We start from the raw sequence: 26,157 nt of genomic DNA, 5'->3' as shown, positions 1-26,157 counted from the left end.
CACTTGCTCAACTAAATTCTGGGATAATTACATTTTCATATATATTTGTTTGTTTTTAAATTTAGGTGTTTTTGTTTTTGAAGTGGGGAAGCAATGTCGTCGATATCACTTTTGCACTGAGCTCAGTTTTGCCCAATTGACCAATGGAAATCCACGTAACATATGAAATAGCAATATTATGGCATTTCTTTCTTTATTTGGTGTTTAACGTCGTTTTCAACCATTCAAGGTTATATCGCGACGGGACTATGGCATGCTCGTAGCAAAGCCGCCGAATGGTACCGTAAACCAAGAATAGTGACGTAAGAGAATAGAATGTCGTCTTTTGATTTGGAGCGTGACGTGTTTCAGAACTTCTTCTCGACAACTCGGATGGTCGTTTTCACTGAACGATGGACATTGAAGTGATCAATCAGAATTTCAGAGAATTGTCTTTTACTCTCACAGAACTGTCCCTGCTGAAAGACTTGCGAGCGTGTGAACCCGTGATTTGTAAAAATTTAAAACAATCGCCCCGCGATTTACAAATCACGTAAATGCGCCGGATATTTTTTTGTCATCTCCAAAGTCAAGGGATCTATTAAAGGCATATGTACGCGCTCCCGTGTTTACAAAGTGTAGTTTGCCCATAATCGATGTCAAACGCACCATAAGACCATGTAATGACGATATGTCACCATGCGCGGACCATATACATGCATTACAGCTTGTTTTAGATTCTCAAAAACTTTGGATGTAAACAAAGACGCGGAGTTATTTCCCTTGCGTCAACGCTACCTCTGTTGGCAAATCTATAAATAGGACGATCCAGATCAAAATGAAAATTAACATATCTCAACATTGAAGGGGTCCTAGACCACAATATTTTGCAGGGAACTTAATTTAGCATGTCTCCAGCTGTTGGTAAAGCAATTAGCGTGTATAGTCATCGAGTACATATGGCTTTAAATGTTTTTAATAAGGAATCAGAAAGGCCATATACATTACGCTGCGCGCATATCTATTAAAATCCTTCGGCAACAAAGTCAAGGGATCAATTAGATTTATTTAATTCTTTTCATTATTTTATTGTCCCATCGCTCGAAAATTCGGGTTTGTTTTATTTGTTATGCTAAAAATCGTAATATTTTATCTATCAGGGTCCAAACCACCCCCACCACCCAGCGTGGACGGCTTCACTGTGTCACAATGTGGATGCAAAGAAAGACAAAGCAAAAAGATCTACTGAAAGTGCACACGCCGAAGACGAGCAATATCTAGTAAAACTGCAGACGGGTCACCTGCAGACGCAGCCGTGTGTGTATGTGTGTGTGAATGTGTAATCCAGCAGCGTGCTTACAACAACAACAACAACAACAACAACAACAAACAAAACAAAAACCTAATAAAAATTGTTTAAAAAACCCCACAATAAACAAAGCGTTAAGCGATATGAAACAAATCACCTGAGGCCAAAAATCCTGGAACGCCGAAGAAGAAGAAGAAGAAGAAACAAATCAGTCAATCTGTCGCTCGAAACAAAAATATCAACACTAAAAACCAGCCATATATGACGTCATGTAAGTAGTTTTGACAGCATCGCTGATCACCTACCTTAATTCTGTTTTCACATGTTAATGTTTAACCTTTGCCGGATGCCGCTTTTGACTACACACGCCCGACGATGCGGGTTTGTCTGAACCCATACATTTGAAAGAGGGTTTTTACCGTTTATTTCTCTAACGACGATGCGGGTTTGTCTGAACCCATACATTTGAAAGAGGGTTTTTACCGTTTATTTCTCTAACGACGGGGTGGGTTCAGGGAAACCCACAGCGCTACTTCAGTGGGTGCATCGAGTTTCTCCCTTCACCGACTTCTTGCAGGGGAGGGAGAGGGGGAGGGAGAGGGGGAGGGAGAGGGAGAGGGAGAGACTGAGAGACTAAGAAAGAGAGAGAGAGAGACTAAGAAAGAGAGAGAGAGACTAAGAAAGAGAGAGAGAGAGAGACTAAGAAAGAGAGAGAGAGACTAAGAAAGAGAGAGAGAAGGAGAGAGAGAGACTAAGAAAGAGAGAGAGAGAGAGACTAAGAGAGAGAGAGAGAGACTAAGAGAGAGAGAGAGAGAGAAACTAAAAAAGAGAGGGAGAGGAGACTAAGAAAGAGAGAGAGAGAGAGAGAGACTAAGAAAGAGAGAGACAGAGAGAGACAGAGACTAAGAAAGAGAGAGAGAGAGACTAAGAAAGAGAGAGAGAGAGACTAAGAAAGAGAGAGAGACAAAGAAAGAGAGAGAGAGAGACTAAGAAAGAGAGAGAGAGAGACTAAGAAAGAGAGAGAGAGAGACTAGGAAAGAGAGAGAGAGACTAAGAAAGAGAAAGAGAGACAAAGAAAGAGAGAGAGAGAGACTAAGAAAGAGAGAGAGAGAGAGACTAAGAAAGAGAGAGAGAGAGAGACTAAGAAAGAGAGAGAGAGATACTAAGAAAGAGAGAGAGATAGAGACTAAGAAAGAGAGAGAGAGAGAGACTAAGAAAGAGAGAGAGAGACTAAGAAAGAGAGAGAGAGACTAAGAAAGAAAGAGAGAGAGAGACTAAGAAAGAGAGAGACTAAGAAAGAGAGAGAGAGAGAGAGACTAAGAAAGAGAGAGAGAGAGAATAAGAAATAGAGAGACTAAGAAAGAGAGAGAGAGACTAAGAAAGAGAGAGAGAGAGACTAAGAAAGAGAGAGAGAGAGAGAGACTAAGAAAGAGAGAGAGAGAGACTAAGAAAGAGAGAGAGAGAGAGACTAAAAAAGAGAGAGAGAGACTAAGAAAGAGAGAAAGAGAGACTAAGAAAGAGAGAGAGAGACTAAGAAAGAGAGAGAGGGAGACTAAGAAAGAGAGAGAGAGAGACTAAGAAAGAGAGAGAGAGACTAAGAAAGAGAGAGAGAGACTAAGAAAGAGAGAGAGAGAGAGACTAAAAAAGAGAGAGAGAGACTAAGAAAGAGAGAGAGAGAGACTAAGAAAGAGAGAGAGATAGAGACTAAGAGAGAGAGAGAGAGAGACTAAGAAAGAGAGAGAGAGACTAAGAGAGAGAGAGAGACTAAGAAAGAGAGACAGAGAGAGAGACTAAGAAAGAGAGAGAGAGACTAAGAAAGAGAGAGAGAGATACTAAGAAAGAGAGAGAGATAGAGACTAAGAAAGAGAGAGAGAGAGAGACTAAGAAAGAGAGAGAGAGAGACTAAGAGAGAGAGAGAGACTAAGAAAGAGAGAGAGAGACTAAGAAAGAGAGACAGAGAGAGAGACTAAGAGAGAGAGACAGAGAGAGAGACTAAGAGAGAGAGACAGAGAGAGAGAGAGACAGAGAGAGAGACATAGAGAGAGAGAGAGACAGAGAGAGAGAAACAGAGAGAGAGAGACAGAGACAGACAGTCAGATAGACAGACAGTCAGATAGACGGATAGACAGACAGACAGACAGAGCAACTGACAACAGACATACAGACAGAGAGATACGGACAGACAGACAGAGAGACAGACAGTCTCTTGGAGACAAACAGGCAGACAGATACTGTTCCGCCGCTTTGGTAATTATGGGTGTAGCAGAACCCGCGCCGTCGGCAGAGGGATAGTTACAATCACTACTACTCTTTAAAAGTATGGGTTTGTGTGAACCCGCGCCATCGGTAGTGTTTATGTAAATTATCATAATCAATTAATTTTAATGTTTTGTCATGTACACACTAAAAATTTGCAGACAGAGAGCAAATTAGATGTGTGAGAGATACTTAAAATTTCAAAACGATACCTTTAATGGTTCCAGAGTTACAATGATTTTAGTGTGTCTCTGAGTACAGGTGAACCCAGGAAGCACGGCAAAGTTTAAAACAAAAATAAACTTTGAAAATAATTCTCTGAGAATGATAGGACAGTTCCACTCATCCTGAACTCAGGTCAAAATGAGTTCAGCTCATTCTCTCCCTGACAGGATGCCTTGAGTTTCCTTGTCTGGCAAGTAAACCGATTTTTTTTTTTTTTTTTTACATATTTAGAGCTTTTTGAAATGTATATAAGCAGATTCGCGATCGTCGATAATGATTTTTCTTGGTGTTTTGTAATTTTTAAATTACAAAGGAATTGATATGTAAGACAGTTTGAAGCGAGCTAGCTATTTTTCGCGGCTGTATTTACTGTGCAAACAACTCTAAATATGGTAAAAGTGTCACGTGATAATCAACCGTTTGGTTTTGGCGCTCACTGGAGCAGACGATTTTTTCTGTAACCAGTTGACAGAGATGAAACCATATATTACGGTCTCCTCCGGCAGCAGTCCCAACATTTCGACTTGTTTTGACCTTACTCTTTATCATAACTGTGAAGAACAGAACGGAGATCACCGTCGAAGTCGGCCAATCTGCAATCATTTTTGTCTCGCGAACACTGATCTCAAATTTAGATCATTGCTCGCGAAAAACATATGGGAGATAACTCTGTATTTTTGTTTTGATAGATTCGCGTAGGACTGTAGCGTCCGGTCAGAGAGACAACTGGCAATAGCCGTGGAGCGATGCTTATCAGAATGAGTTCCACTGAGTCCACCATAATCAAATATAGTGCCGAAAAATTAAAGCTTCTTTTTTAATACAGAAACAAAAACTACAGAAAATTGGCCATTTTGACCTCCATAATGTAACATCTTAAAAGTAAGTGTAGTTGGACCTGTCTTTAACGACAGTTTGAAACTGTCTACCCGAGTTGTTATCGCAATTAAAGAAAGCCCCCGTTGGCTACTCGGGTGGTGTCTTATCGCCTTCAAGAGTATGTCAAGTGTGTGTCAAGTGTGTGCGGGGTGCGCTCAAGCGCAGAAGACAACGTGATTGCATTCGGCTAACTGAGAGCCGTCCCGCCCGCCTGGTACGTTTAGCAGTCGGTATAGCTTCTTCTTGCGTTCGCCGAGCAGTCGGTATAGCGAGATGGTAGTGTATGAATTTTCTTTATTGGTGATGTAGAGATAGTACAATGTAATTAAAAAAACAAATTTAAAACAAACATGTCTTTAAAGGTTGTGAAAGACAGGTTGTGAACGTTAGTTTGGGCCGAAACTGGCAGCCGCAGTCCGTTTAGACATGTGATCGCAGTTGACAAGTAAGCAATATCATAAAACATGTCGCGTAGACAAAATTACTACATTCAGTCAACCCTTCGAACTCACATTATGAAAGACAATACGAAGACAAAACTCAATACCTGTGTCGATTTCATACCTGACGGCGACCGCTGTCGCGTTCACACCACAGAAAGTCAATATAGCGCAGTAGTGTAAAGCGCTTCTTAGGAAATTGTGTTTTTTCTATTATGTTCTTTTTTTTCGAGCTTGTTTTAATCCAAACAGGACATTAAACGTTGTATGTATTTTTGACCAAAATAGGACATTTTACACAGATCGAGACAGTCAGTGTTCCTCCGAGACCGCGCTAGCGGTCGAGGTGAACAACGACTGTCGAGATATGACACATATTCATAGAAAAAGATTGTTAGGACATTTGAAAAACCAGAAATATATTCGGTCATGGATAACGAAGGCGTTAACTTACCTTGTATTTGCTTCTTTTTTTTTGTTTAAACAATGTTTTATTAAATCAAACATGGTACAACAATATAACGATAAACAATAGGGACACGAACTCAAGCGAACGCTTATATTACGCGCCCTACGTAGTTACAAATTAAAAAAAATATGATGTCGGACAAACATTACTTATAAACTAATGGAACTATCTAGGTCAACAGCATAGTTGAAGCAAACCAAAAAGAACAGGAAAAAGCTAGCAGGAGGAAGAGGGGGAGGGTGGAGGTGGGACGAAAGAATGGTTGGTACATATATGAAAGATGAAGGTGGTTAGCGCATACAAAAAGAATATACATAGTACATTGTAAACTGTAATCCAGTGGCAAATAAGCAGTAGTTCGCTGAATATATAATTGAAAAATGTATATAAAATAAGGGTTGTTGGCATGGATATGCGTACTGAGTCAAATTAACAAAAACGACCAGATTTACAGATAAACGATTGGACACTTTCAAAAATAAGCTTGTTGGTGCGAAGAGAAAGAGAGAGAGTATGGGGCTTAACGTCCCCCCAGGTAACTAAGGACCTATATTGGGACATAATTTTTTATACGTTATAGTGGGGGGGGGGGGAGGTGGGGGGAGGGGGCCGGAGGATGATGGGTTGGGGTTGTTTGAAGGTTAAAAAAAAATATGACAAAAGGGTTGGTTATAAAATGTTCTTTCTTTTGGTGGTATGGAAACGTTCCCTTCGCCACGTGAGACACATTGTGGGGGAGGGGGGATTAAAATAGGTTTTTGTTTCTTTATTATTTCCAAATTTGTAATTTAAAAAATTGATAAAATTTCAGAGCCACTCTGATAAAAACTTTAAAAGTCCAATTTCTTCATTTAAAGATGATATGCCGGAGCAATTTACATATTTACATGGAGCGCACAGGTTGCCTTGCCTTTACACATATAACATATATACAACATAGATCTTTCGTTCATTCGATCCCTCCCAAAAAAAAGTAAAATAAAAATGTTAATTGGTAAGAGTGGACATGAGTAATTGTTGGGTAAAATAGTCTTGTTTATGTTGAGTTATACTCATTTGGTGTCTCGATTTGGTTGAGTCTTGGTGTGCGGTGCTCAGTGACCCACCCGCCAGAAGAGGTGGGGAGGGGAGAGGGGGGATGAGGTTGGGGGGGCGTTGCTCCCGGCAGGTGGGTACCGGCGGGACGCGCACACCAGACAGGAGAGAAGTTTGGGTATGGTGGTGAGTTTTTAGTTGAGGTATGGTGGTTGGGTACGTCAAGATTATGTGTGTAGTTGGTGTGTGGTGCGCAAGGGTTTCGCTACCATTTAACAATATTTCAACATGTCTGTAATGTAGGCCTACAGGTAGTGCATTTATTGTAGATAGGCGAGCGTCTACGTATAGAGGGCAATGTGTCAAGTAATGGTCAGCTGTTTCGTGTAGGTAGCCACAAGCGCACTGCGGATTTTCCTGTAAGTGGCGTTTGCACAGGTCAGAATTTTATTTGCTTCGTATGCTTTTCAAAATTTGAGTCACGCATAATACGTCATGAAGGAATGGTATGCTTCGGAACCAGTCTAACCAGCTGTCAACACAAACTGTGCAGTTTCTAAATTTAACGGACATTCTATGTATGACAGCAGCAGCCATGCGTCGATCACGCGCTGACTTTCACGCTCGAAGCCATTTCGTCATTCGCACTGCCGTTGTTAACAAAATAAGGTATGTTTCAAAATGGCGTCGAATAGACTGCTCGAATTGATTTCCTGTTTGTAGTCTTGTCAACTTTTTTTGTTAACAATACTCATACTGAACAATACTTCCCCTAAGTGTCATTTTCACTTATCCAAAGAAGAAAAATTCAAATATTATCTTGAATTTTAGCTATATGTAAATTCAAAGAGGTTTTTTTAGCTGCAGTTTCAGCCAATGAAAAGTTTGCAGAAATTGCTATTTTAAGCATGAACATCATTTGAATTGTAGTTTGAATTACCATACGAGTTTCGTAATGAGCTGTACAGTTGCGTTTAATTAACACGAGCTTTAGAAGGAAAACAGTCATGAGAACAAAATTGACAGCCTAAACGAGACAAAAATGGCGGCCAAAAGCAAGTTGTTGTGTTTCTATGACTAACGTTAAACATTACCAAATCATGCTCAGTGTTGGAGCTTGTTCCGTTAGTTGTTGTCACTGGAGTCATTTTATGTTGCACTAGCAGTTAAGCCCGGCTTCGCCCGGGAGTAAGCGGAGCCCTGTAGCAATTTAAGACGCTCGCTATCCCATTATCATTAGCTTTACCTCCTTTGTTTGGATACAAAAAAAGAGTTATCTCCCTTACCTTCTAGACATTTCCGGAACTGTCCAGTTAATTTTTCATTCTTCATTTCTTCCCCTCATAGGAGCAATAGCAAGTCTCTAATATCACTGGCATGATGTGCTTGCTACAGACAAAAAAGAGTTATCTCCCTTACCTTCTAGAAATTTCCAGAACTGTCCAGTTAATTTTTCATTCTTCATTTCTTCCCCTCATAGGAGCAATAGCAAGTCTCTAATATCACTGGCATGATGTGCTTGCTACAGGTGAACAGTAGGCACTGAACTGGTCTTGCACCATATAGGCTGTATTCAATAAATGGGAGGTCCATAATCTGAGAAAGGAAACAATGAATCAAGAAACTAAAACCCAGGTGCACATCAGCGGCACCTAGGGAGTGTACGTGCACACTATCTTGTTCCTGCCTCTTGCCATCTCAGAGGTATGGCGACCACAGACAAAAAAGAGTTATCTCCCTTACCTTCTAGAAATTTCCGGAACTGTCCAGTTAATTTTTCATTCTTCATTTCTTCCCCTCATAGGAGCAACAGCGAGTCTCTAATATCACTGGCATGATGTGCTTGCTACAGGTGAACAGTAGGCACTGAACTGGTCTTGCACCATATAGGCTGTATTCAATAAATGGGAGGTCCATAATCTGAGAAAGGAAACAATGAATCAAGAAACTAAAACCCAGGTGCACATCTGCGGCACCTAGGGAGTGTACGTGCACACTATCTTGTTCCTGCCTCTTGCCATCTCAGAGGTATGGCGACCACAGACAGACAGACACACAGACAGACAGACAGACAGACACTCTCTTTTATTATATGTACTAGCAGTTAAGCCCGGCTTCGCCCGGGAGCCGGTAAGCGGAGCCCTGTAGCAATTTAAGACGCTCGCTATTCCATTATCATTAGCTTTACCTCCTTTGTTTGGATACAAAAAAAGAGTAAGACAAAAAAGAGTTATCTCCCTTACCTTCTAGAAATTTTCGGAACTGTCCAGTTAATTTTTCTTTCTTCATTTCTTCCCCTCATAGGAGCAACAGCGAGTCTCTAATATCATTTACCATCTCAGAGGTATGGCGACCACAGTGTACAAAAAAGAGTTATCTCCCTTACCTTCTAGAAATTTCCGGAACTGTCCAGTTAATTTTTCATTCTTCATTTCTTCCCCCCGTCTTACCTTTTTGAACAGGGGAGAGAAATCTGTAAATTCTCGTGATCTTTCACTGAGGCGATCGTTTCGTAAACATTATTCGCGATGATCTGGAAGGCAGGGAGGGGGAGCAGGGGGCAGGGTTAGTGTGTGGGTTAGTGTGTGGGTGTGTGTGTGGGGGGGGGGGGGGGGGGGGCGGGGGGCGGGGGGTAACCCTTGAGAATGACACGGTATACTGTTTGATGAGTTACCTCCCTTCCGTGGGTGACAAAGCATGACTTACCTCCCTTGCACTATGTAGACTGTATTGATAGATGGGGAGGGTCATTATCCGAGGAAGGAAACAATGTCTGGAGAAACTAAAACCCAGGTGCACATCTGCGGCACCTAGGGAGTGTACATGCAAAATATTTTGTTCCTGCCTCTTGCCATCTCTGAGGTATGGCGACCACAGACAGACACACAGACACACAGACACACAGACAGACACTCTCTTTTATTATATGTATATAGATAGATTAGTAAAATTTACCTCTATCAGATATAATGGCACAGGATTATGAGCTTTGATTTTGCAACGCTAAAGTTGAAAGTTAACTAAAAGTATACATCTGAAGTCAGCATGATCCGACCTAAAACAATTTAATGTTCATGTGCGGACCAAGTGATTATTCGTTTGCTTTGCATGCGTTCTTGCTCAGCAAAATATTTTTACACAAATGAAAATGAGTCTCGAGTGACATGTGAAGAACCACACACTTTAAAAGAAACATTCAGAAACCGTCAAGAGTAAAACAAGTAAGCCATAAACATTGTGATCGCAGATTTATTTCATCGATGTGTATTATAGCGTGGCGTTGATATCATTATAAAGAGACTTACTTAGTTCATGGCAGAATTTTGCGAAGGTGCGTTTTCATGAGAATACACAATAACAAAAGTAGACAACTAATACACTGGGATAGGAGCTGATGTGCACGGGGTTCACACCAGCTATGCACTGCGTCTCCTCAGTGGCGCAACCAGGGGTGGAGCTAAATGGCTTGTGGAAAAACACCCGCAGGCTTAAAGATAGTCTGCCTTTTGTCGGCACAGTCGTATTTACTTTTTGCGTTTTTACCTTCTGAAAACGCTCTGCTTATATGTTGCTGTGATATGAAGTTTTAACTAATGCTGACTAAATGGAGTGAGGCTTTTTGGCTTGCAATACATATTTTACTTTTTTGTGTGTATGTGAGTACTAGTAGATTAATTGGTACAGTTTTTGTAATGAAAATAACGCAGGTAATACATCGTTACCGTGGCAAACAATTTCCAATGTTGTATCTTAAAAATTGATTAAAAACGGTTTGGTGGGTTGAGTATGGCCAAACAAAGTCCCACTTAAAACATTATACATGTACAATTTCCTTTGGAAAAGATCTTGTTCCTTTAAGGTTGCATGACTATGCGCTGGGCAACAATAGAGAGATGGAAACCGGTTTTCGATTCAGGTTGGTAGAAATATAATCGATATATGTATGTCACACGCTTCTAGCCGCGGGTTAGGGGGAAGAATTTACCCGATGCTCCCCAGCATGTCGTAAGAGGCGACTAACGGATTCTGTTTCTCCTCTTACCCTTGTTAAGTGTTTCTTGTATAGAATATAGTCAATTTTTGTAAAGATTTTAGTCAAGCAGTATGTAAGAAATGCTAAGTCCTTTGTACTGGAAACTTGCATTCTCCCAGTAAGGTAATATATTGTACTACGTTGCAAGCCCCTGGAGCAAATTTTTGATTAGTGCTTTTGTGAACAAGAAACAATTGACAAGTGGCTCTATCCCATCTCCCCCCTTTCCCCGTCGCGATATAACCTTCGTGGTTGAAAACGACGTTAAACACCAAATAAAGAAAGTAATAGAATGGGCAATGAGTTCGTCCTGACATTGATACACGTAATGATTAATCTTCAGAAATGAACCCTGGTAAGTTACGTATGTTTAAAAAGTACTGCATACTTCATACATTTTAGACTACCGTAACCTGTCAATGTTATAGTACATTAAAGGCATACTCAGCTTCCCGTAAACTATCACAGACACTGTCAGCTTTTTACACACAGTATAAACACTCTCCGCTTGAGAACATCCTAGGTGCCCTCCATAAAGAGCGAGCAATTTTCAAAGAATGTATTCCGTGCAGTCAGAACAAATTGTCTATGAACACAATCGGAAGCCTCATTTTGGCTCTAGACCTAACTTTTAAAATCTAAATAATAAATTTACAGCTTGTTACACAAACATTCTTGAATCATAAAAGAATTATTTTTTCATTAAGACAAGATCAGTACAACTAGAAGTTTTGAAAGTTTTAAAAATGGGGGGCCGGAAGCGAGGCACGCAAAACGTGTTTTCCGTAGCAGACGATGGTTCTGCATTACGATTATATATGTATCTGTTTGAAGCCAACCGTCGCCGATAAGTTCGTGTGACTCGCAGTCGTTTGTTGCGTTTTGGATTCGGAGGTACACAATAACGTGCTATTGCAGATACAGCGAGTCGCATTGAAATCACAGACTGACTACTAAATTGTGTAAAAAAAAAAAAAAGGAAAGTGGATCATACGGATTCACGATGGCTCAGGGGTTAGATAAACCACGAAAACAGGTGTGTGGTTTACGCGAGCTAAATAGCCATTCAAACTAATTGTGTCATTGTAATGCTATTAAATGCTATTGCAAGTGTGTTCGATGAGGTTAGAACTGCTTTTTTCATGAGAAGGTTTAAATCGTTCTGTAAACCATTTGAGACAGGCTGGGGCTTTAATGTTGTACTTCAGGGTATCACCATTCAAAACGGTCTGAATAGCCAACTTGCACTGTACCCCGCTTGGATAGCTCTCCGGTGCGAAAGATAAGGAAGGTTCACTTCCCTGCGGGCAAATTTTTTGCTCTCAAGAGTTATCGTTCCTTACATACACTACAATCACTGATTTAAACAATGGCTACCGAACAGCAGAATTTTCATGCGATTGCAAGCACCAAAGTTTCAAAAATACCTCAAAGAAAGAAACATACAATATTCAGGATACAAGAAACTCAATAGGCCCAGAAAATCGATTGAGTGTCCCGTTCCACTCGGCACGATGCATGGCAACCGGGGTATTGATTACTGGTGGGTTTCTCGCAGCAGGGTGGGTCTATCCCACCCGGTGTAGGATCCGGTCCGGTCCCCCCTCCGAAGTAGTCCCCCGGGGGACCAATTCGTGGCAAAAACTGCTCTATAATGGTTCCCCCCTTAGACATCCAGCCTCGTTTTTCTTGTTACAATGTTAGTAATGTTACCAGCAATTTCAGAGAAAAGAAAGGAAAGAATCAGAGGCTGGTTTCATTTCTTCTTATCAGTATTTATTTATTATTCATTTTATTTCATGTGATTTTTCTTTTGAACGGCGTTATAAATCAGATCTATTTTATTTTCTGCAAAATATAGTCAAACAAAGAGATTGCTGTCTGTGCACTACATAATACCGGACGAAGATATAGATTGAAAATGGCTTGAATGCCTAAGAAAAACGAGGCTGGATGTCTAAGGGGGGACCATTATAGAGCAGTTTTTGCCACGAATTGGTCCCCCGGGGGACTACTTCAGAGGGGGGACCGGACCGGATCCTACACCGGCACAATGGCAACCGGGGTATTGATTACTGGTGGGTTTCTCGCGGCAAGGTGGGTCTATCCCACCCGGCACAATGCACACCGGGGACTGTGTTCCGCCTTATTTCAGCCGGGCTCGTTGTTCCTCCGTTTTCAGCCGGGCTCGTTGTTCCTCCGTTTTCAGCCGGGCTTGTTGTCACACAAACGTAAGTGTCTGCACTAAAGTACAAACTATGTCTTCTAGAAAACTCACATCCAAAAACGGATGATTTTTGCACTAACAGTGATTTGTCTCTCTATTGCTGGGTTTTTTTTTTTTTTTATCTGACTAGGTTTAGTATGTGACCCGCATCGGCTTGAAATACTTGCGGGATGTCGCTTTTTGGGCTCACAAACTGATCAAAATGAAGAAATGATAAGCGGTATCATGTTATGGCTTTTCTGTATCATAAGTTTGTTCTATAGTTTCTTGCTGCTATGCTGATGCATTTTCCCGAACCTGCTTTAAGGCGTTGAGGAAAGAGAAGTAAAACCAAAACCCATGTCAGTCGAGTTTCGTTCCGCGCTGGACACCCATGTGTTCCGAGCTGGGACATCATATCAACTGAAAGTGTTCCGCGCTGGGACCACTTCTTAGATGAGATTCGCATTTCTTGTAGCCAAATTTAACGCGTTTTGAGGGATTTTTTCAACAGATAAAGGTGTCAGCTGTTACCCTGGATAGCTTTCTGGATATCAGCAGTGAAGTAGAGGTTGCCTCAAGCACAAGTGCTGGTCTGCCACTGACGTCAACCCCTAAGCGGTCACAACCGGAACGTACTGGCCATCTTTGTCCGGATTGTGGAAAGAGCTACGGTAACACCAGAGCTTTAAGAAGACATACAAGACTGCACCATGAAGACAATTGTAGTGTTGAGTGCCAAATCTGCCACAAGCGCTTCAGAGAAGCGAGTAATTGGCACGCACATACAAACTCTGTCCACCTAAAAACCAAGCCATACTCTTGTTTTCAGTGCAACAAGAAATTTGCTGACAAGAGTAATGTCAACCCCAAGAGGCACAGGTGCACAGCTATAGATGCTCGGACTGCTTGTGAACATTGTTCCAAGACCTACAGTAGCAGAAAAAGCCTGCATGATCATGAAAAGCGCGTGCACTTTAATCTGGGGTATTCTTGTGCCAAATGTTCGGCACATTTCAAGTTTAGAGCACAGCTGTCGCGTCATGCCAGGAAATGCACGATCTGACCTTGTGTACTAAGATGCCGTGATTCTTAACTTGGCTCTATTCCGTTTGTTCGGGCAATTTTAGCCAGCAGAGTAAAAAAAAATGTCAACAATAAATTAGTCTTTCCGTTTGGTTTTTATGAAAGTGTAATGGGTAGGGTGCGCCTGTTTGTGTGTGTAAGTATGTGTGTGTGTGTGTGTGTGTGTGTGTGTGTGTGTGTGTGTGTGTGTGTGTGTGTGTGTGTGTGTGTGTGTGTGTGTGTGTGTGTGTTCCTCTTCATGTGTAGAAAAGCTACATAGTGATGTGTCAGACATTTTTATCAAAAATAACAGGCGTTGAGTGGGAAAAATTCTATGTAGTATTCTATATTGGAACCACCTCAGGTATGTGTCTTGTGTAGTTCGCCTTATTGTCAAAAACACCTTTCTAATTAAAGGTAAACTTGCTTCACCCGTAAAATGTTGTCAGATATGGAACAATAATAATGTATACCCCTACCCCTGGTGGTTGCTGTGTAATAAAAAACAAGTCGCGTAAGGCGAAAATACAATATTTAGTCAAGTAGCTGTCGAACTCACAGAATGAAACTGAACGCAATGCCATTTTTCAGCAAGACCGTATACTCGTAGCATCGTCAGTCCACCGCTCATGGCAAAGGCAGTGAAATTGACAAGAAGAGCGGGGTAGTAGTTGCGCTAAGAAGGATAGCACGCTTTTCTGTACCTCTCTTTGTTTTAACTTTCTGAGCGTGTTTTTAATCCAAACATATCATATCTATATGTTTTTGGAATCAGGAACCGACAAGGAATAAGATGAAAGTGTTTTTAAATTGATTTAGACAATTTAATTTTGATAATAATTTTTATATATTTAATTTTCAGAGCTTGTTTTTAATCCGAATATAACATATTTATATGTTTTTGGAATCAGCAAATGATGGAGAATAAGATAAACGTAAATTTGGATCGTTTTATAAATATTTATTTTTTTTTACAATTTTCAGATTTTTAATGACCAAAGTCATCAATTAATTTTTAAGCCACCAAGCTGAAATGCAATACCGAAGTCCGGGCTTCGTCGAAGATTACTTGACCAAAATTTCAACCAATTTGGTTGAAAAATGAGGGCGTGACAGTGCCGCCTCAACTTTCACGAAAAGCCGGATATGACGTCATCAAAGAAATGAAAAAAACGTTCGGGGATTTCATACCCAGGAACTCTCATGTCAAATTTCATAAAGATCGGTCCAGTAGTTTAGTCTGAATCGCTCTACACACACACACAGACACACACACACACACACACACACACACACACACACACACACACACACACACACACACACACGCACATACACACGCACATACACCACGACCCTCGTTTCGATTCCCCCTCGATGTTAAAATATTTAGTCAAAACTTGACTAAATATAAAAAGTGTCACTGAAAACAGATGTGCTAATAAATTTAGCTTTCATGTGTGGTGTGTGTGTGCGTATGTACTCAGTGCACTGGCGTCGGGAACGGGGGGGGGGGGCAGCTATTCCTGGGGGGGGGGGCAAACATGTCTATTTGCCCCCCCCCCCCCCCTAACATTTAAGATGACAAAAATATTCACACAGAGAGAGAGATTAAGAGAGAAAGAGATTGAGAGAGAGAGAGAGAGAGAGAGAGAGAGAGAGAGAGAGAGAGAGAGAGAGAGAGAGAGAGAGAGAGAGAGTTGATAAACAAAATACTCCCCCCCCCACACACACATGTGCACACAAAGAAGTATATTGTCTCGCGTGCAAGAACTTTATAGCCCAGACCCCCCACCCATCTCGCAACCCCGGACATCTCCTCACGTCTCTCATCCCCTCTCCACTTGAATTTTTAGTTCATAAAAAAAAGTTTTGTGAAAATTATGTGTTGTGCCTTTCGTCTTTAAAGGGGCAAAAAGTAGCTTCCATTTTCCCTCTTTGCCATGCCTTTCGATCCATTTTGGTGACCTAGCCACCTAAGCATGGCAAAGAGGAAAATTCAAAAGTTTCTATGTGTTCCTTTGAACCTGTAACTTGAATTTTGAGTTGGGAATACTCAAGAAGAATTATTACATTTTTGAAGATTATAAATAATTTTTGTCTTTGAACATTGAATTTCAATTTTGAGTTGAGAACAATAAAGAAGACATGTTCAATGTATGAAACGTATTACTTGTTGAGTTTGTATTCATTGGGCGGGGGTTCATTGTATCAAAATAGTGTTCCATTTATATACAGACATACACACAGACAGACGGACAAAGTGAATCCAGTATACCCCCTCCAACTTCATTTGGCTGGGGTATAAATATCAATATCACTTAAGATAGGTTGCGAGTTCGACCCTGGGTCAGGGCGTTAGCAATTTTCTCCCCCCTTTCCTAACCTAAGGGCCCAGCGCGGAACAAAACGTACACCACTTGCTTGTTTTGATTGCTTCTTATGACATAATGATGACGTATTGAAGCACGCAATTGATACAGATGAACATAGCTATACCCAAAATAGTAAAAATAGAGGAATATTTGTTGTTCAAATCCATGTTTGAGAGAAATTAACATTGAACCTTCATTTTTCACACAAAAATCCGCATGCAGGCCTTACATTCGGCCACTGTCAATTAGCCAGATAATCAATAGACGTAAGTAGCTGTCTACAAAGAAAGCAATTATTCCCCTTTCTACTGACATTCATCAATTTTAGCTTAGACAAGTGTGAAAGTCATAGTTTGTGTTTATAGGAAGACACTTACGTTTGCGTGACATCGGGCCCGGCTGAAAACGGAGGAACAACGAGCCCGGCTGAAATAAGGCGGAACACAGTCCCCGGTGTGTCTTCTTCTTGTCGTTCGCCAATGATCCCCGGTGTGTAAAAAGTCCCATTTCACTGCCATATGTTCCGCTTTCGCTAACATTGATTTATTAGGTGACTTTCTTTATCTTGCCAGGTGTTCAAGTTTTGTCAGGAATAATTTTTGTCCTGTTTTGCATGCTAAAAGGTGGGTGGGGAACGGCCCCACCCCAGACCGTTCCTTTCACGCTGCGCATTTTTACTTCGGCTCGTGGCAATTGGGGTTGGTTTTACTTGTCAAGAAGGAGAAAGGAAACTGGCAGTCTTTGAAATTGTGATATTACGTCTTTACAGAAACACCCTTTAGACCACTCTTTCTATAGCTCGTGTTGCTTCAGCACTTTTGGACAACATGATTTATTTAATAACTTCCAGACGATTTTGAAATGGCGGTTTTCAATGAACGTGCTGGAACCTGTTATAATACTTGTTGTTCTGTTGCAGAACGTTTCTGGTCGTTTATTTCCGATTATTCACGTATTTGTTCAGATGGAATGCAAAATGACGATAAATCTTGTTTGAACTCGTCATAGGATTGTTCACTTCTGTCAAAATTCACGACGTCGCATGTGTGTGTGTGTGTGTGTGTGTGTGTGTGTGTGTGTGTGTGTGTGTGTGTATGTGTGTCGGTGTGTGTGTGTGTGTGTAAGTGTGAGTGTTTGTGTGTGTCTGGTATGTGTGTGTGTGCGTGCGTGTGTACGTGTGTGTGTGTATGTGTGTTTGTGGACGTGTTGGCGTGTGTGCACGTCAGTTTGTACGTGTTCTGATAGAGCGCATACGTTTGTATGTGTGTCTTTGTGTGTGTGTGCGCGTTTGTGTGTGTGTGTGTGTGCGTGCGTGCGTATGTGTACGTGTGGTTGTGCGTTTGTGTCTGTACTCGTGGGCAGATCTTTGTGTTCCTGAGTATCCAATTGTTCAATCCGTTGTCGATGCGCTCGCGCAGTCGTGTTTTCGTGCGTAGATGGGTGTCAAGAGAGAGAGGGAGAGAGAGAGAGTGTGAGAGAGAGACAGAGAGAGAGAGAGAGAGTGAGAGTGAGTGAGAGAGAGAGAGAGAGAGAGAGAGTGAGAGTGAGTAAGAGAGAGAGAGAGAGAGAGAGAGAGAGAGAGAGAGAGAGAGAGAGAGAGAGAGAGACCATCCGTTAAAACAAATCATAAATCTAATGTATTGCATAACTATATGAACTGTTCAATCAGAAACTGAAAACCTTTACTGAGCCTGTGAAGATATCTAATAATGTCTGTTTTGGTTTATATTTGTTATCCTTTCCTCCCTTTCAGCTTTTACGCTTCCGAACACACAGGAGTATAGTTTCACGATTTATTTTGCTCTGTGGAAATGCAATTTGCTTTTCAACAGCCGCCTGCAGCTGAACGTTGCAGTGCAGATCGTTATTTACTTCAGACCCTGTCAACTCCGTAACGTTTTCCCATAGAGCAGCACTGGTTATGTTCCAATTCATTGTGAAATCAAATAGTTTTCAAACTATGACCGCGTAACCCGTAGTGACCCAGTCTGTGACACGTATAAAAGATGTTTGAAATATTCTGAGAGACAGCGAGTGGTGGCAAGGGGAGGAGCTTCACAGTCCAGTGTGATCGTCAATCACACGTTGTAGTCTTCTTTTCGTGAAAGTTGATAATTTCATATATCTCTCTGTTTTTGATATGTTTCATTAGTTTTCTTTTGTGCTTGAAATAATGTTCTCGTCAAACCAAAACAGATAAATCTAAAGCATATTTGAATAAGTCTTACACACTAAATTATATCATGTTATTTTAAAGTTTAGGGGGATTTTTTACAGGGATTCATGAAGCCCTCTTAAATATTCCATATAAGCCTAATATGGACCACTTGTGAATTTCTCTTTGTTTAATTCTTGCTGAATGGCTATCAAAGCTAATTCGCTCTTATTAGGTTAACCAAATAGAGAAGGACTACCAAACACAAAATGAAACTTCTTCGCAAGAAAACAAGCTAGTTATCTGCAAGAAACAAAAAGTGATCCATACTAGGCAACCTCCCCCTACATGCCCGAACTGAAGTGACAATGGTTTCTTTACAGTTAGGCCATCATATTCGGATTTACCATAGGTACACCGAAGATCCATTGACTTTGTTCATCTCGATAGCATTGTGGTTTCTTTCATCAGACTATCATCTTATATATAAAGTTGCGGCGCCTGTGTGTGTATGATGATGACAGGCTCTGGAACGGCTGCACCTATTTTCAGTGACGGAACTTCCTGAATGTGATTTGTTTTGTTGTTTTTGAAGATGAAATCAATTACAGCTTCTGAGTTCCTTCGCACATTGCAAAACTGTGATTGACCTTCGTTATATGTAAAGGCAACATAGCAACTGGTTTGTGTTTAATTGAACATTTAATGGAGTCCATTTTCTCTTATAATCTTGTGTAGCTTAGCCCTTATCACAGAGCAGCAGTTAAAACCCGTCATTTCTCACAGCATAATTTGAACAGAGTTTATCTTTTCTTCCACTGACAACCAAAATACGTCTTCTGCACACACAGACTGCGTGACGAACAGATGACAACTTGATACACCACTGTCAATGAGCATTCTACATTTTAAACCTAGACGTCAACTTACAAACAATTAACGACTGATATTCTTACAAAAGAATCTACTACTGGCTGTTGTGTCATAGGAGCCTGGAAAACATGTCATCACTTAACTTACAAGCAGCGAAATATGTAACTGTAAGACAGTTTCAGTATTTCTCGCGTTAATTAAAGGCCTGGTAACCCAATTATGTGCTTCCAACCAAAAAACGGAGAAAAGTATAGCCCCATAATAGACATGTTGATGTAGTAAAAATGACATTAGTGTCATTTAGTCTTTGGCAAATAACATACGTTGTTTGATACATATCTGCGGAAAACGATCGCACATTTTGTTACGTCTAAAATAACGTGTCAGCAGACCTTCTAAGGCACCGGTGAGGAATAAAAAGGTGTGTGTGTGACCCGAATGTTTTCATTTTCCTGAACGCGGTTTTTTTCGCTGTGAACGTGGGATCTTTATCGTGCGCATGCGTGCCTACAGGGGGGTTCGGACACCGAGGAGAATCTGCTCATCTGAGTTGACTCTAGGAAATAAATCCTTCGCCCAACCCAGGCTTTGAACCCTGATGGTGACAGAGTGGTTTCAAAGCCAGCGCCGCTACCGACTAAGCTATTTCCTCGGTCAGCTTTATCGGGGTTTTCTTCTTGATTTGAGCCACCTCTAATCTGTTGCTGAAACATATGTCTAAAAGTCCCATCTTTACACGTCGCGACGACACAGATTCGTGACAACCTCGGTATGTGTGTGACCGTGTTAATGCTGAAAGGTACATAGCCCAAAGATCGACAAACAGCGTGTGACCGTGTTAATGCTGAAAGGTACACAGCCCAAAGATCGACAAACAGCGTGTGACCGTGTTAATGCTGAAAGGTACATAGCCCAAAGATCGACAAACAGCGTGTGACCGTGTTAATGCTGAAAGGTACATAGCCCAAAGATCGACAAACAGTGTGTGACCGTGTTAATGCTGAACGGTAAATAGCCCAAAGATCGACAAACAGCGTGTGACCGTGTTAATGCAGAAAGGTACATAGCCCAAAGATCGACAAACAGTGTGTGACCGTGTTAATGCTGAACGGTACATAGCCCAAAGATCGATAAACAGTGTGTGACCGTGTTAATGCTGAACGGTACATAGCCCAAAGATCGACAAACAGTGTGTGACCGTGTTAATGCTGAACGGTAAATAGCCCAAAGATCGACAAACAGTGTGTGACCGTGTTAATGCTGAACGGTACATAGCCCAAATATCGACAAACAGTGTGTGACCGTGTTAATGCTGAACGGTACATAGCCCAAAGATCGACAAACAGTGTGTGACCGTGTTAATGCTGAAAGGTACACAGCCCAAGGATCAACAAACAGTGTGTGCCCGTGTTAATGCTGAAAGGTACACAGCCCAAGGATCAACAAACAGTGTGTGACCGTGTTAATGCTGAAAGGTACATAGCCCAAAGATCGATAAACAGTGTGTGACCGTGTTAATGCAGAAAGGTACACAGCCCAAGGATCAACAAACAGTGTGTGACCGTGTTAATGCTGAACGGTAAATAGCCCAAAGATCGACAAACAGTGTGTGACCGTGTTAATGCTGAACGGTACATCGCCCAAAGATCGACAAACAGCGTGTGACCGTGTTAATGCTGAAAGGTACATAGCCCAAAGATCGACAAACAGCGTGTGACCGTGTTAATGCTGAAAGGTACATAGCCCAAAGATCGACAAACAGTGTGTGACCGTGTTAATGCTGAAAGGTACATAGCCCAAAGATCGACAAACAGCGTGTGACCGTGTTAATGCTGAAAGGTACATAGCCCAAAGATCGACAAACAGTGTGTGACCGTGTTAATGCTGAACGGTACATAGCCCAAAGATCGACAAACAGCGTGTGACCGTGTTAATGCTGAAAGGTACATAGCCCAAAGATCGACAAACAGTGTGTGACCGTGTTGATGCTGAAAGGTACATAGCCCAAAGATCGACAAACAGTGTGTGACCGTGTTGATGCTAAAAGGTACATAGCCCAAAGATCGACAAACAGTGTGTGACCGTGTTAATGCTGAACGGTACATAGCCCAAAGATCGACAAACAGTGTGTGACCGTGTTAATGCTGAAAGGTACATAGCCCAAAGATCGACAAACAGTGTGTGACCGTGTTAATGCAGAAAGGTACATAGCCCAAAGATCGACAAACAGCGTGTGACCGTGTTAATGCTGAAAGGTACATAGCCCAAAGATCGACAAACAGTGTGTGACCGTGTTAATGCTGAACGGTACATAGCCCAAAGATTGACAAACAGCGTGTGATCGTATTAATGCTGAACGGTACATAGCCCAAAGATCGACAAACAGCGTGTGACCGTGTTAATGCTGAACGGTACACAGCCCAAAGATCGACAAACACTGTGTGACCGTGTTAATGCTGAACGGTACATAGCCCAAAGATCGACAAACAGTGTGTGACCGTGTTAATGCTGAACGGTACATAGCCCAAAGATCGACAAACAGTGTGTGACCGTGTTAATGCTGAACGGTACATAGCCCAAAGATTGACAAACAGCGTGTGACCGTATTAATGCTGAACGGTACATAGCCCAAAGATCGACAAACAGCGTGTGACCGTGTTAATGCTGAACGGTACACAGCCCAAAGATCGACAAACAGTGTGTGACCGTGTTAATGCTGAACGGTACATAGCCCAAAGATCGACAAACAGTGTGTGACCGTGTTAATGCTGAACGGTACATAGCCCAAAGATCGACAAACAGTGTGTGACCGTGTTAATGCAGAAAGGTACATAGCCCAAAGATCGACAAACAGTGTGTGACCGTGTTAATGCTGAAAGGTACATAGTCCAAAGATCGACAAACAGTGTGTGACCGTGTTAATGCTGAACGGTACACAGCCCAAAGATCGACAAACAGCGTGTGACCGTGTTAATGCTGAACGGTACATAGCCCAACGATCGACAAACAGCGTGTGACCGTGTTAATGCTGAACGGTACATAGCCCAAAGATCGACAAACAGTGTGTCACCTGAATGCCGTTCACGAGATTTTCACCGAGTGTACAAACACAATCGATTCCTCTCTAGCGCCCCGAGGAATTCAAAATACTGTCACAATGTACGCTACCGTCGCTTTCATCGCTACCGTCATCGCTGTGGTCATCGGTCAGCCTCCCCCTCCCGCCTGCTGCCTGGCCAACACCTTCACGGCCACTCTGAGTGACCTGCAGACCATCAACGGACAGAACGTTGTAAGCTGTCACTTACCTTTCGGTAATCTTGAACTGTAGCGTGTTAGATTCATAGCTCAGAATCCAGTGACATTCTTTACTTATTTTTGATACAAGTCCATGTAAGCAAGCCAAAGAACATTTATCGTGAAATTAATTGACGGATTGAGCTCCAAACTTAAGCATATTTAGTTAATTTGGTTGTTCAGTCGACGAAAATGCACCGAAAATGGCGTACGTTGTCAACCATGGAACATCATTTACACGAAAGAGTTGTCTCCCTTGTCCGCTCATACGGATAATTCCTTCTTTGACCCATGTAAACGAAATTCATTCGTACAGTTCATCGGAGTTCATTCCGTAACTTCAAAGGGATCTAAAATGACTTGTTACGATTACAAGTGCGGGTTCTACAAATTTGGAGACTTAAATTCCTCTGAATTATGAGCTATGAATTTAACACGCTGAAGTTCAAGATTACCCCCCTTTCTGTCTTCTGAGCCTGTTTGCATCCATTACAGTGTTCTAGATGGTCGAACGTGTAGCAAAGACCTGTACGTGTAGATATTGCGTCACCCGTGACTCACTTTTTTCTCCAATGTTCCAAATGCATACGTTGTTTTGCTCCCCCCACCAAGACTGCAGATCTTGGCAAACGCGTGACGTCAAAACTAGATTTGATGACGTTACCCGTACACGTTCCCGTACGCCTTTAGGCATCATGAGCTGTGGATAAGCAGGTCCCCGTCAGACTAGTTTGACACGACCTCATTTACATCATATACGCACATGTGAACGTAATTGTTATCTCATGCGTGGTCTCTCTCACGTATGTAGGATAAAGTAGCGTTCCATCTTACCTGTTGCAGGTGGTAATGGCCGTCACTCTGGACTTCCCCGGACAGCGAGAGGCAGCCATTTCTAGCGTCTTCGACACCGTTACACGACAGACTACCACCTATGGCCGCAACGTCTTCGATTTTGCTGCAGTATGTAGAGTTTTGCAGAATGAGTCGTTGTTGTTTTTTTCACAAAGGGGAAGATTGCCTAACATGGACCACTTTTTACATTTAGTCAAGTTTTGACTAAATGTGTTAACATAGACGCGGAATCGAAACGAGGGTGGTGGTGTATGTGTGTGTGTGTGTGTGTGTGTGTGTGTGTGTGTGTGTGTGTGTGTGTGGTATGTGTGTGTGTGTGTGTGTGTAGAGCGATTCAGAGAAAACTACTGGACCGGGCGAAACTTGGTCCTGACTGCTATAGTGCAGGGGTGTGTGGGGTGTCTAAAACTAAAAAGGGGGAGTTAACGTCCTCTCAGAAAATGTTTCTATACTGTTCAAAAAAAGAAACGCATAGCTTGTAATATTTGGTTAATTTAGTTATATGGCTACAAGGATATCTACCAAACTGCAGAAACTGTTTATCTGGTCGTCGACCTTTCGTCCATTGCCACAAGTGAGCTCTGCACGTGACGCATGCGTTATCAGTGGCTACAATGTCAAAATTGCTCATTTGGCATGACCACTCGTCATGCTTCAGTGTAATCTCGTGAAACTCGGGGAATATTGAGCTCTCACCGTGTCTTCCAAAACCCATAAAAGCGGATTGTTCGCCACAAAGAAATCAGACGACAATTCAGCGACGAAAGATGGCCCGATTGAGCAGAGAAGACCGCCAAATTGCATTGGGTCGTTTACAAGCAGGCCAAAGTCAAAGTGCAATCGCCAGGCACTTCCACGTGTCCCAGAGCACCATCAGTAGACTCTGGGTCAGGTTTCAAGCCACTGGCTCCGTTGCTGACTTGCCACGAGCGGGAAGACCAAGGGCGACAACTGCTGCTCACGACCGCTTCATACGGCTCCGCCACCTCCGGAATCGTTTCCTGTCGGCCTCATCTTTTGTCCAGGCTCTCCCCGGGCCACACCGATTATCGGACCAGACCGTGCGGAACCGCCTGCATGAAGCTGGTTTGAGAGCTCGCAGACCTCACAGAGGAGCTGTCCTCACCCGCCGCCATCGCCAGAACCGAGTGCAGTGGGGCAACCAGCACCTTCGCTGGACCGTCCGGAATCACTGGAGACACGTGTGGTTCAGCGACGAGTCCTACTTCCTGCTCCAGCGACATGATGGTCGGAGGAGGGTCTACCGGAGAGTAAACGAACGTTACGCGCCCAACTGTGTGGATGAGGCACCCGTTCATGGTGGTGGAGGCGTCATGGTGTGGGGGGCGATCAATACTGCTGGAAGGAGCACCCTGGTGCACGTCCAAGGGCGCATAACTGCCCAGCGATACGTGGAGGAAATTCTGCGCCCACACGCCCTTCCTCTTCTGGCTGACCAGGATGCCATATTCCAGCAGGACAACGCTCGCCCGCACACAGCACGACTCACCACCCAGTTCCTCACCGACCACCATGTCCAGATGCTTCCCTGGCCATCCATGTCGCCAGATATGAACCCGATAGAACACCTCTGGGATGAATTGGACAGACGTGTGCGCAGGCGAGAAGAAGCGCCGGCAAATCACCGCGATCTATTGCAGGCACTTCAGGAGGAGTGGGACACCATCCCACAGCAAGATATCCGGCATCTGATCCAGTCCATGCCCAGAAGGTGCCGGGCAGTTGTTGCTGCTCAAGGCAGGCACACCCCCTACTGACTTGACAGCCTCGGCACCCAATCGTATTGATTGACTGATTGATTTGAAGATGCAAATGAACTGTGTGTGCATTCAACTGTATCCATACCAAATTTCAAACAAATAATCTAAATATTGGATTTTCTGTTAATTTTTTCGAAAAATAAAACAAATTTGGCAAGTAGCAACTATGCGTTTCTTTTTTTGAACAGTATATTTGGGACAAGAATTGGTGATACGGTAAGGAGCTGGTAAGGGTGAGCGAAGAGGGGAGGATGACGGGGTGGGCAGGAGTGGTGATGATAAAAGTTTGTTAAAAGGGGTAAATTCTTCTTCTAGATAGTCTGATTTAATATGATTGGGTTTGGCACCCGTTGTCTCCAAAAGCATTGGGAGTAGGATGTTAAAAGTATACGTTTATTTTCCAAAAAGGTACTTTATAAAAAGTGATAAAATTTCAGAGCCACTTTATAAAATCAAGGGTTAAAAAAGGGGATTCAGATTTGTACAGAGAGAGCTTAATAGCAGGTATATACAGCACATGGGCCATTTTTCATTTCACTTGCAGTTTAAGAAAGCTATCTATGCCACAGTGACACACCGAATACATTCACTCACACAGATATATGGTATAAAACAAAAATTATAAAAAAAAAAAATATATATATATACACATAGTACTGACTTCTAAATAATGTTGCGTGTAAAATGGTTTGTCGTATATTGACGAGTAATTACATACATCTAAAATAGTTTTGAGAGTAAAATAAATGTTCACCTAAGGAACGAACGTTTGATAGGAGAAGTCATAGGTGTGAGTTTTTGTAAGGTAGAAATACGATTTGGTTGGGTCTTGGTATGCGGTGCTCGGCGTCCCACCCGCCAGAAGGGGTGAGGGGGGATGAGGGTGGGGGGGGGGGGGGAAGGGGGCCCGTCTCTCCCGGCAAGT

The 26,157-nt window shown here is 42.3% G+C and overlaps 2 protein-coding genes across 2 annotated transcripts in view; one reads left to right on the top strand and one right to left on the bottom strand.

Annotated features, from left to right (window-relative positions):
- LOC138956876 (uncharacterized) overlaps positions 1 to 10,028 on the bottom strand; it is a 50,025-nt gene extending 39,997 nt beyond the window's left edge. The window contains exon 1 of the mRNA XM_070328094.1: positions 9,898 to 10,028. The gene's annotated coding sequence lies outside the window, so the exon portion shown is untranslated. The remainder of the gene's footprint in view (positions 1 to 9,897) is intronic.
- Positions 10,029 to 22,335: 12,307 nt separating this feature from the next.
- LOC138956875 (uncharacterized) overlaps positions 22,336 to 26,157 on the top strand; it is a 6,524-nt gene continuing 2,702 nt past the window's right edge. The window contains exons 1-2 of the mRNA XM_070328093.1: positions 22,336 to 22,591; positions 23,440 to 23,559. Of these exons, the coding sequence (XP_070184194.1) occupies positions 22,457 to 22,591; positions 23,440 to 23,559 (255 nt within the window). The 5' untranslated portion in view covers positions 22,336 to 22,456. The remainder of the gene's footprint in view (positions 22,592 to 23,439; positions 23,560 to 26,157) is intronic.

Source organism: Littorina saxatilis, unplaced genomic scaffold, assembly GCF_037325665.1.
Source record: "Littorina saxatilis isolate snail1 unplaced genomic scaffold, US_GU_Lsax_2.0 scaffold_178, whole genome shotgun sequence".
Lineage (NCBI taxonomy): Eukaryota > Metazoa > Mollusca > Gastropoda > Littorinimorpha > Littorinidae > Littorina > Littorina saxatilis.
This window is presented reverse-complemented; position numbering and strand designations above follow the sequence as displayed.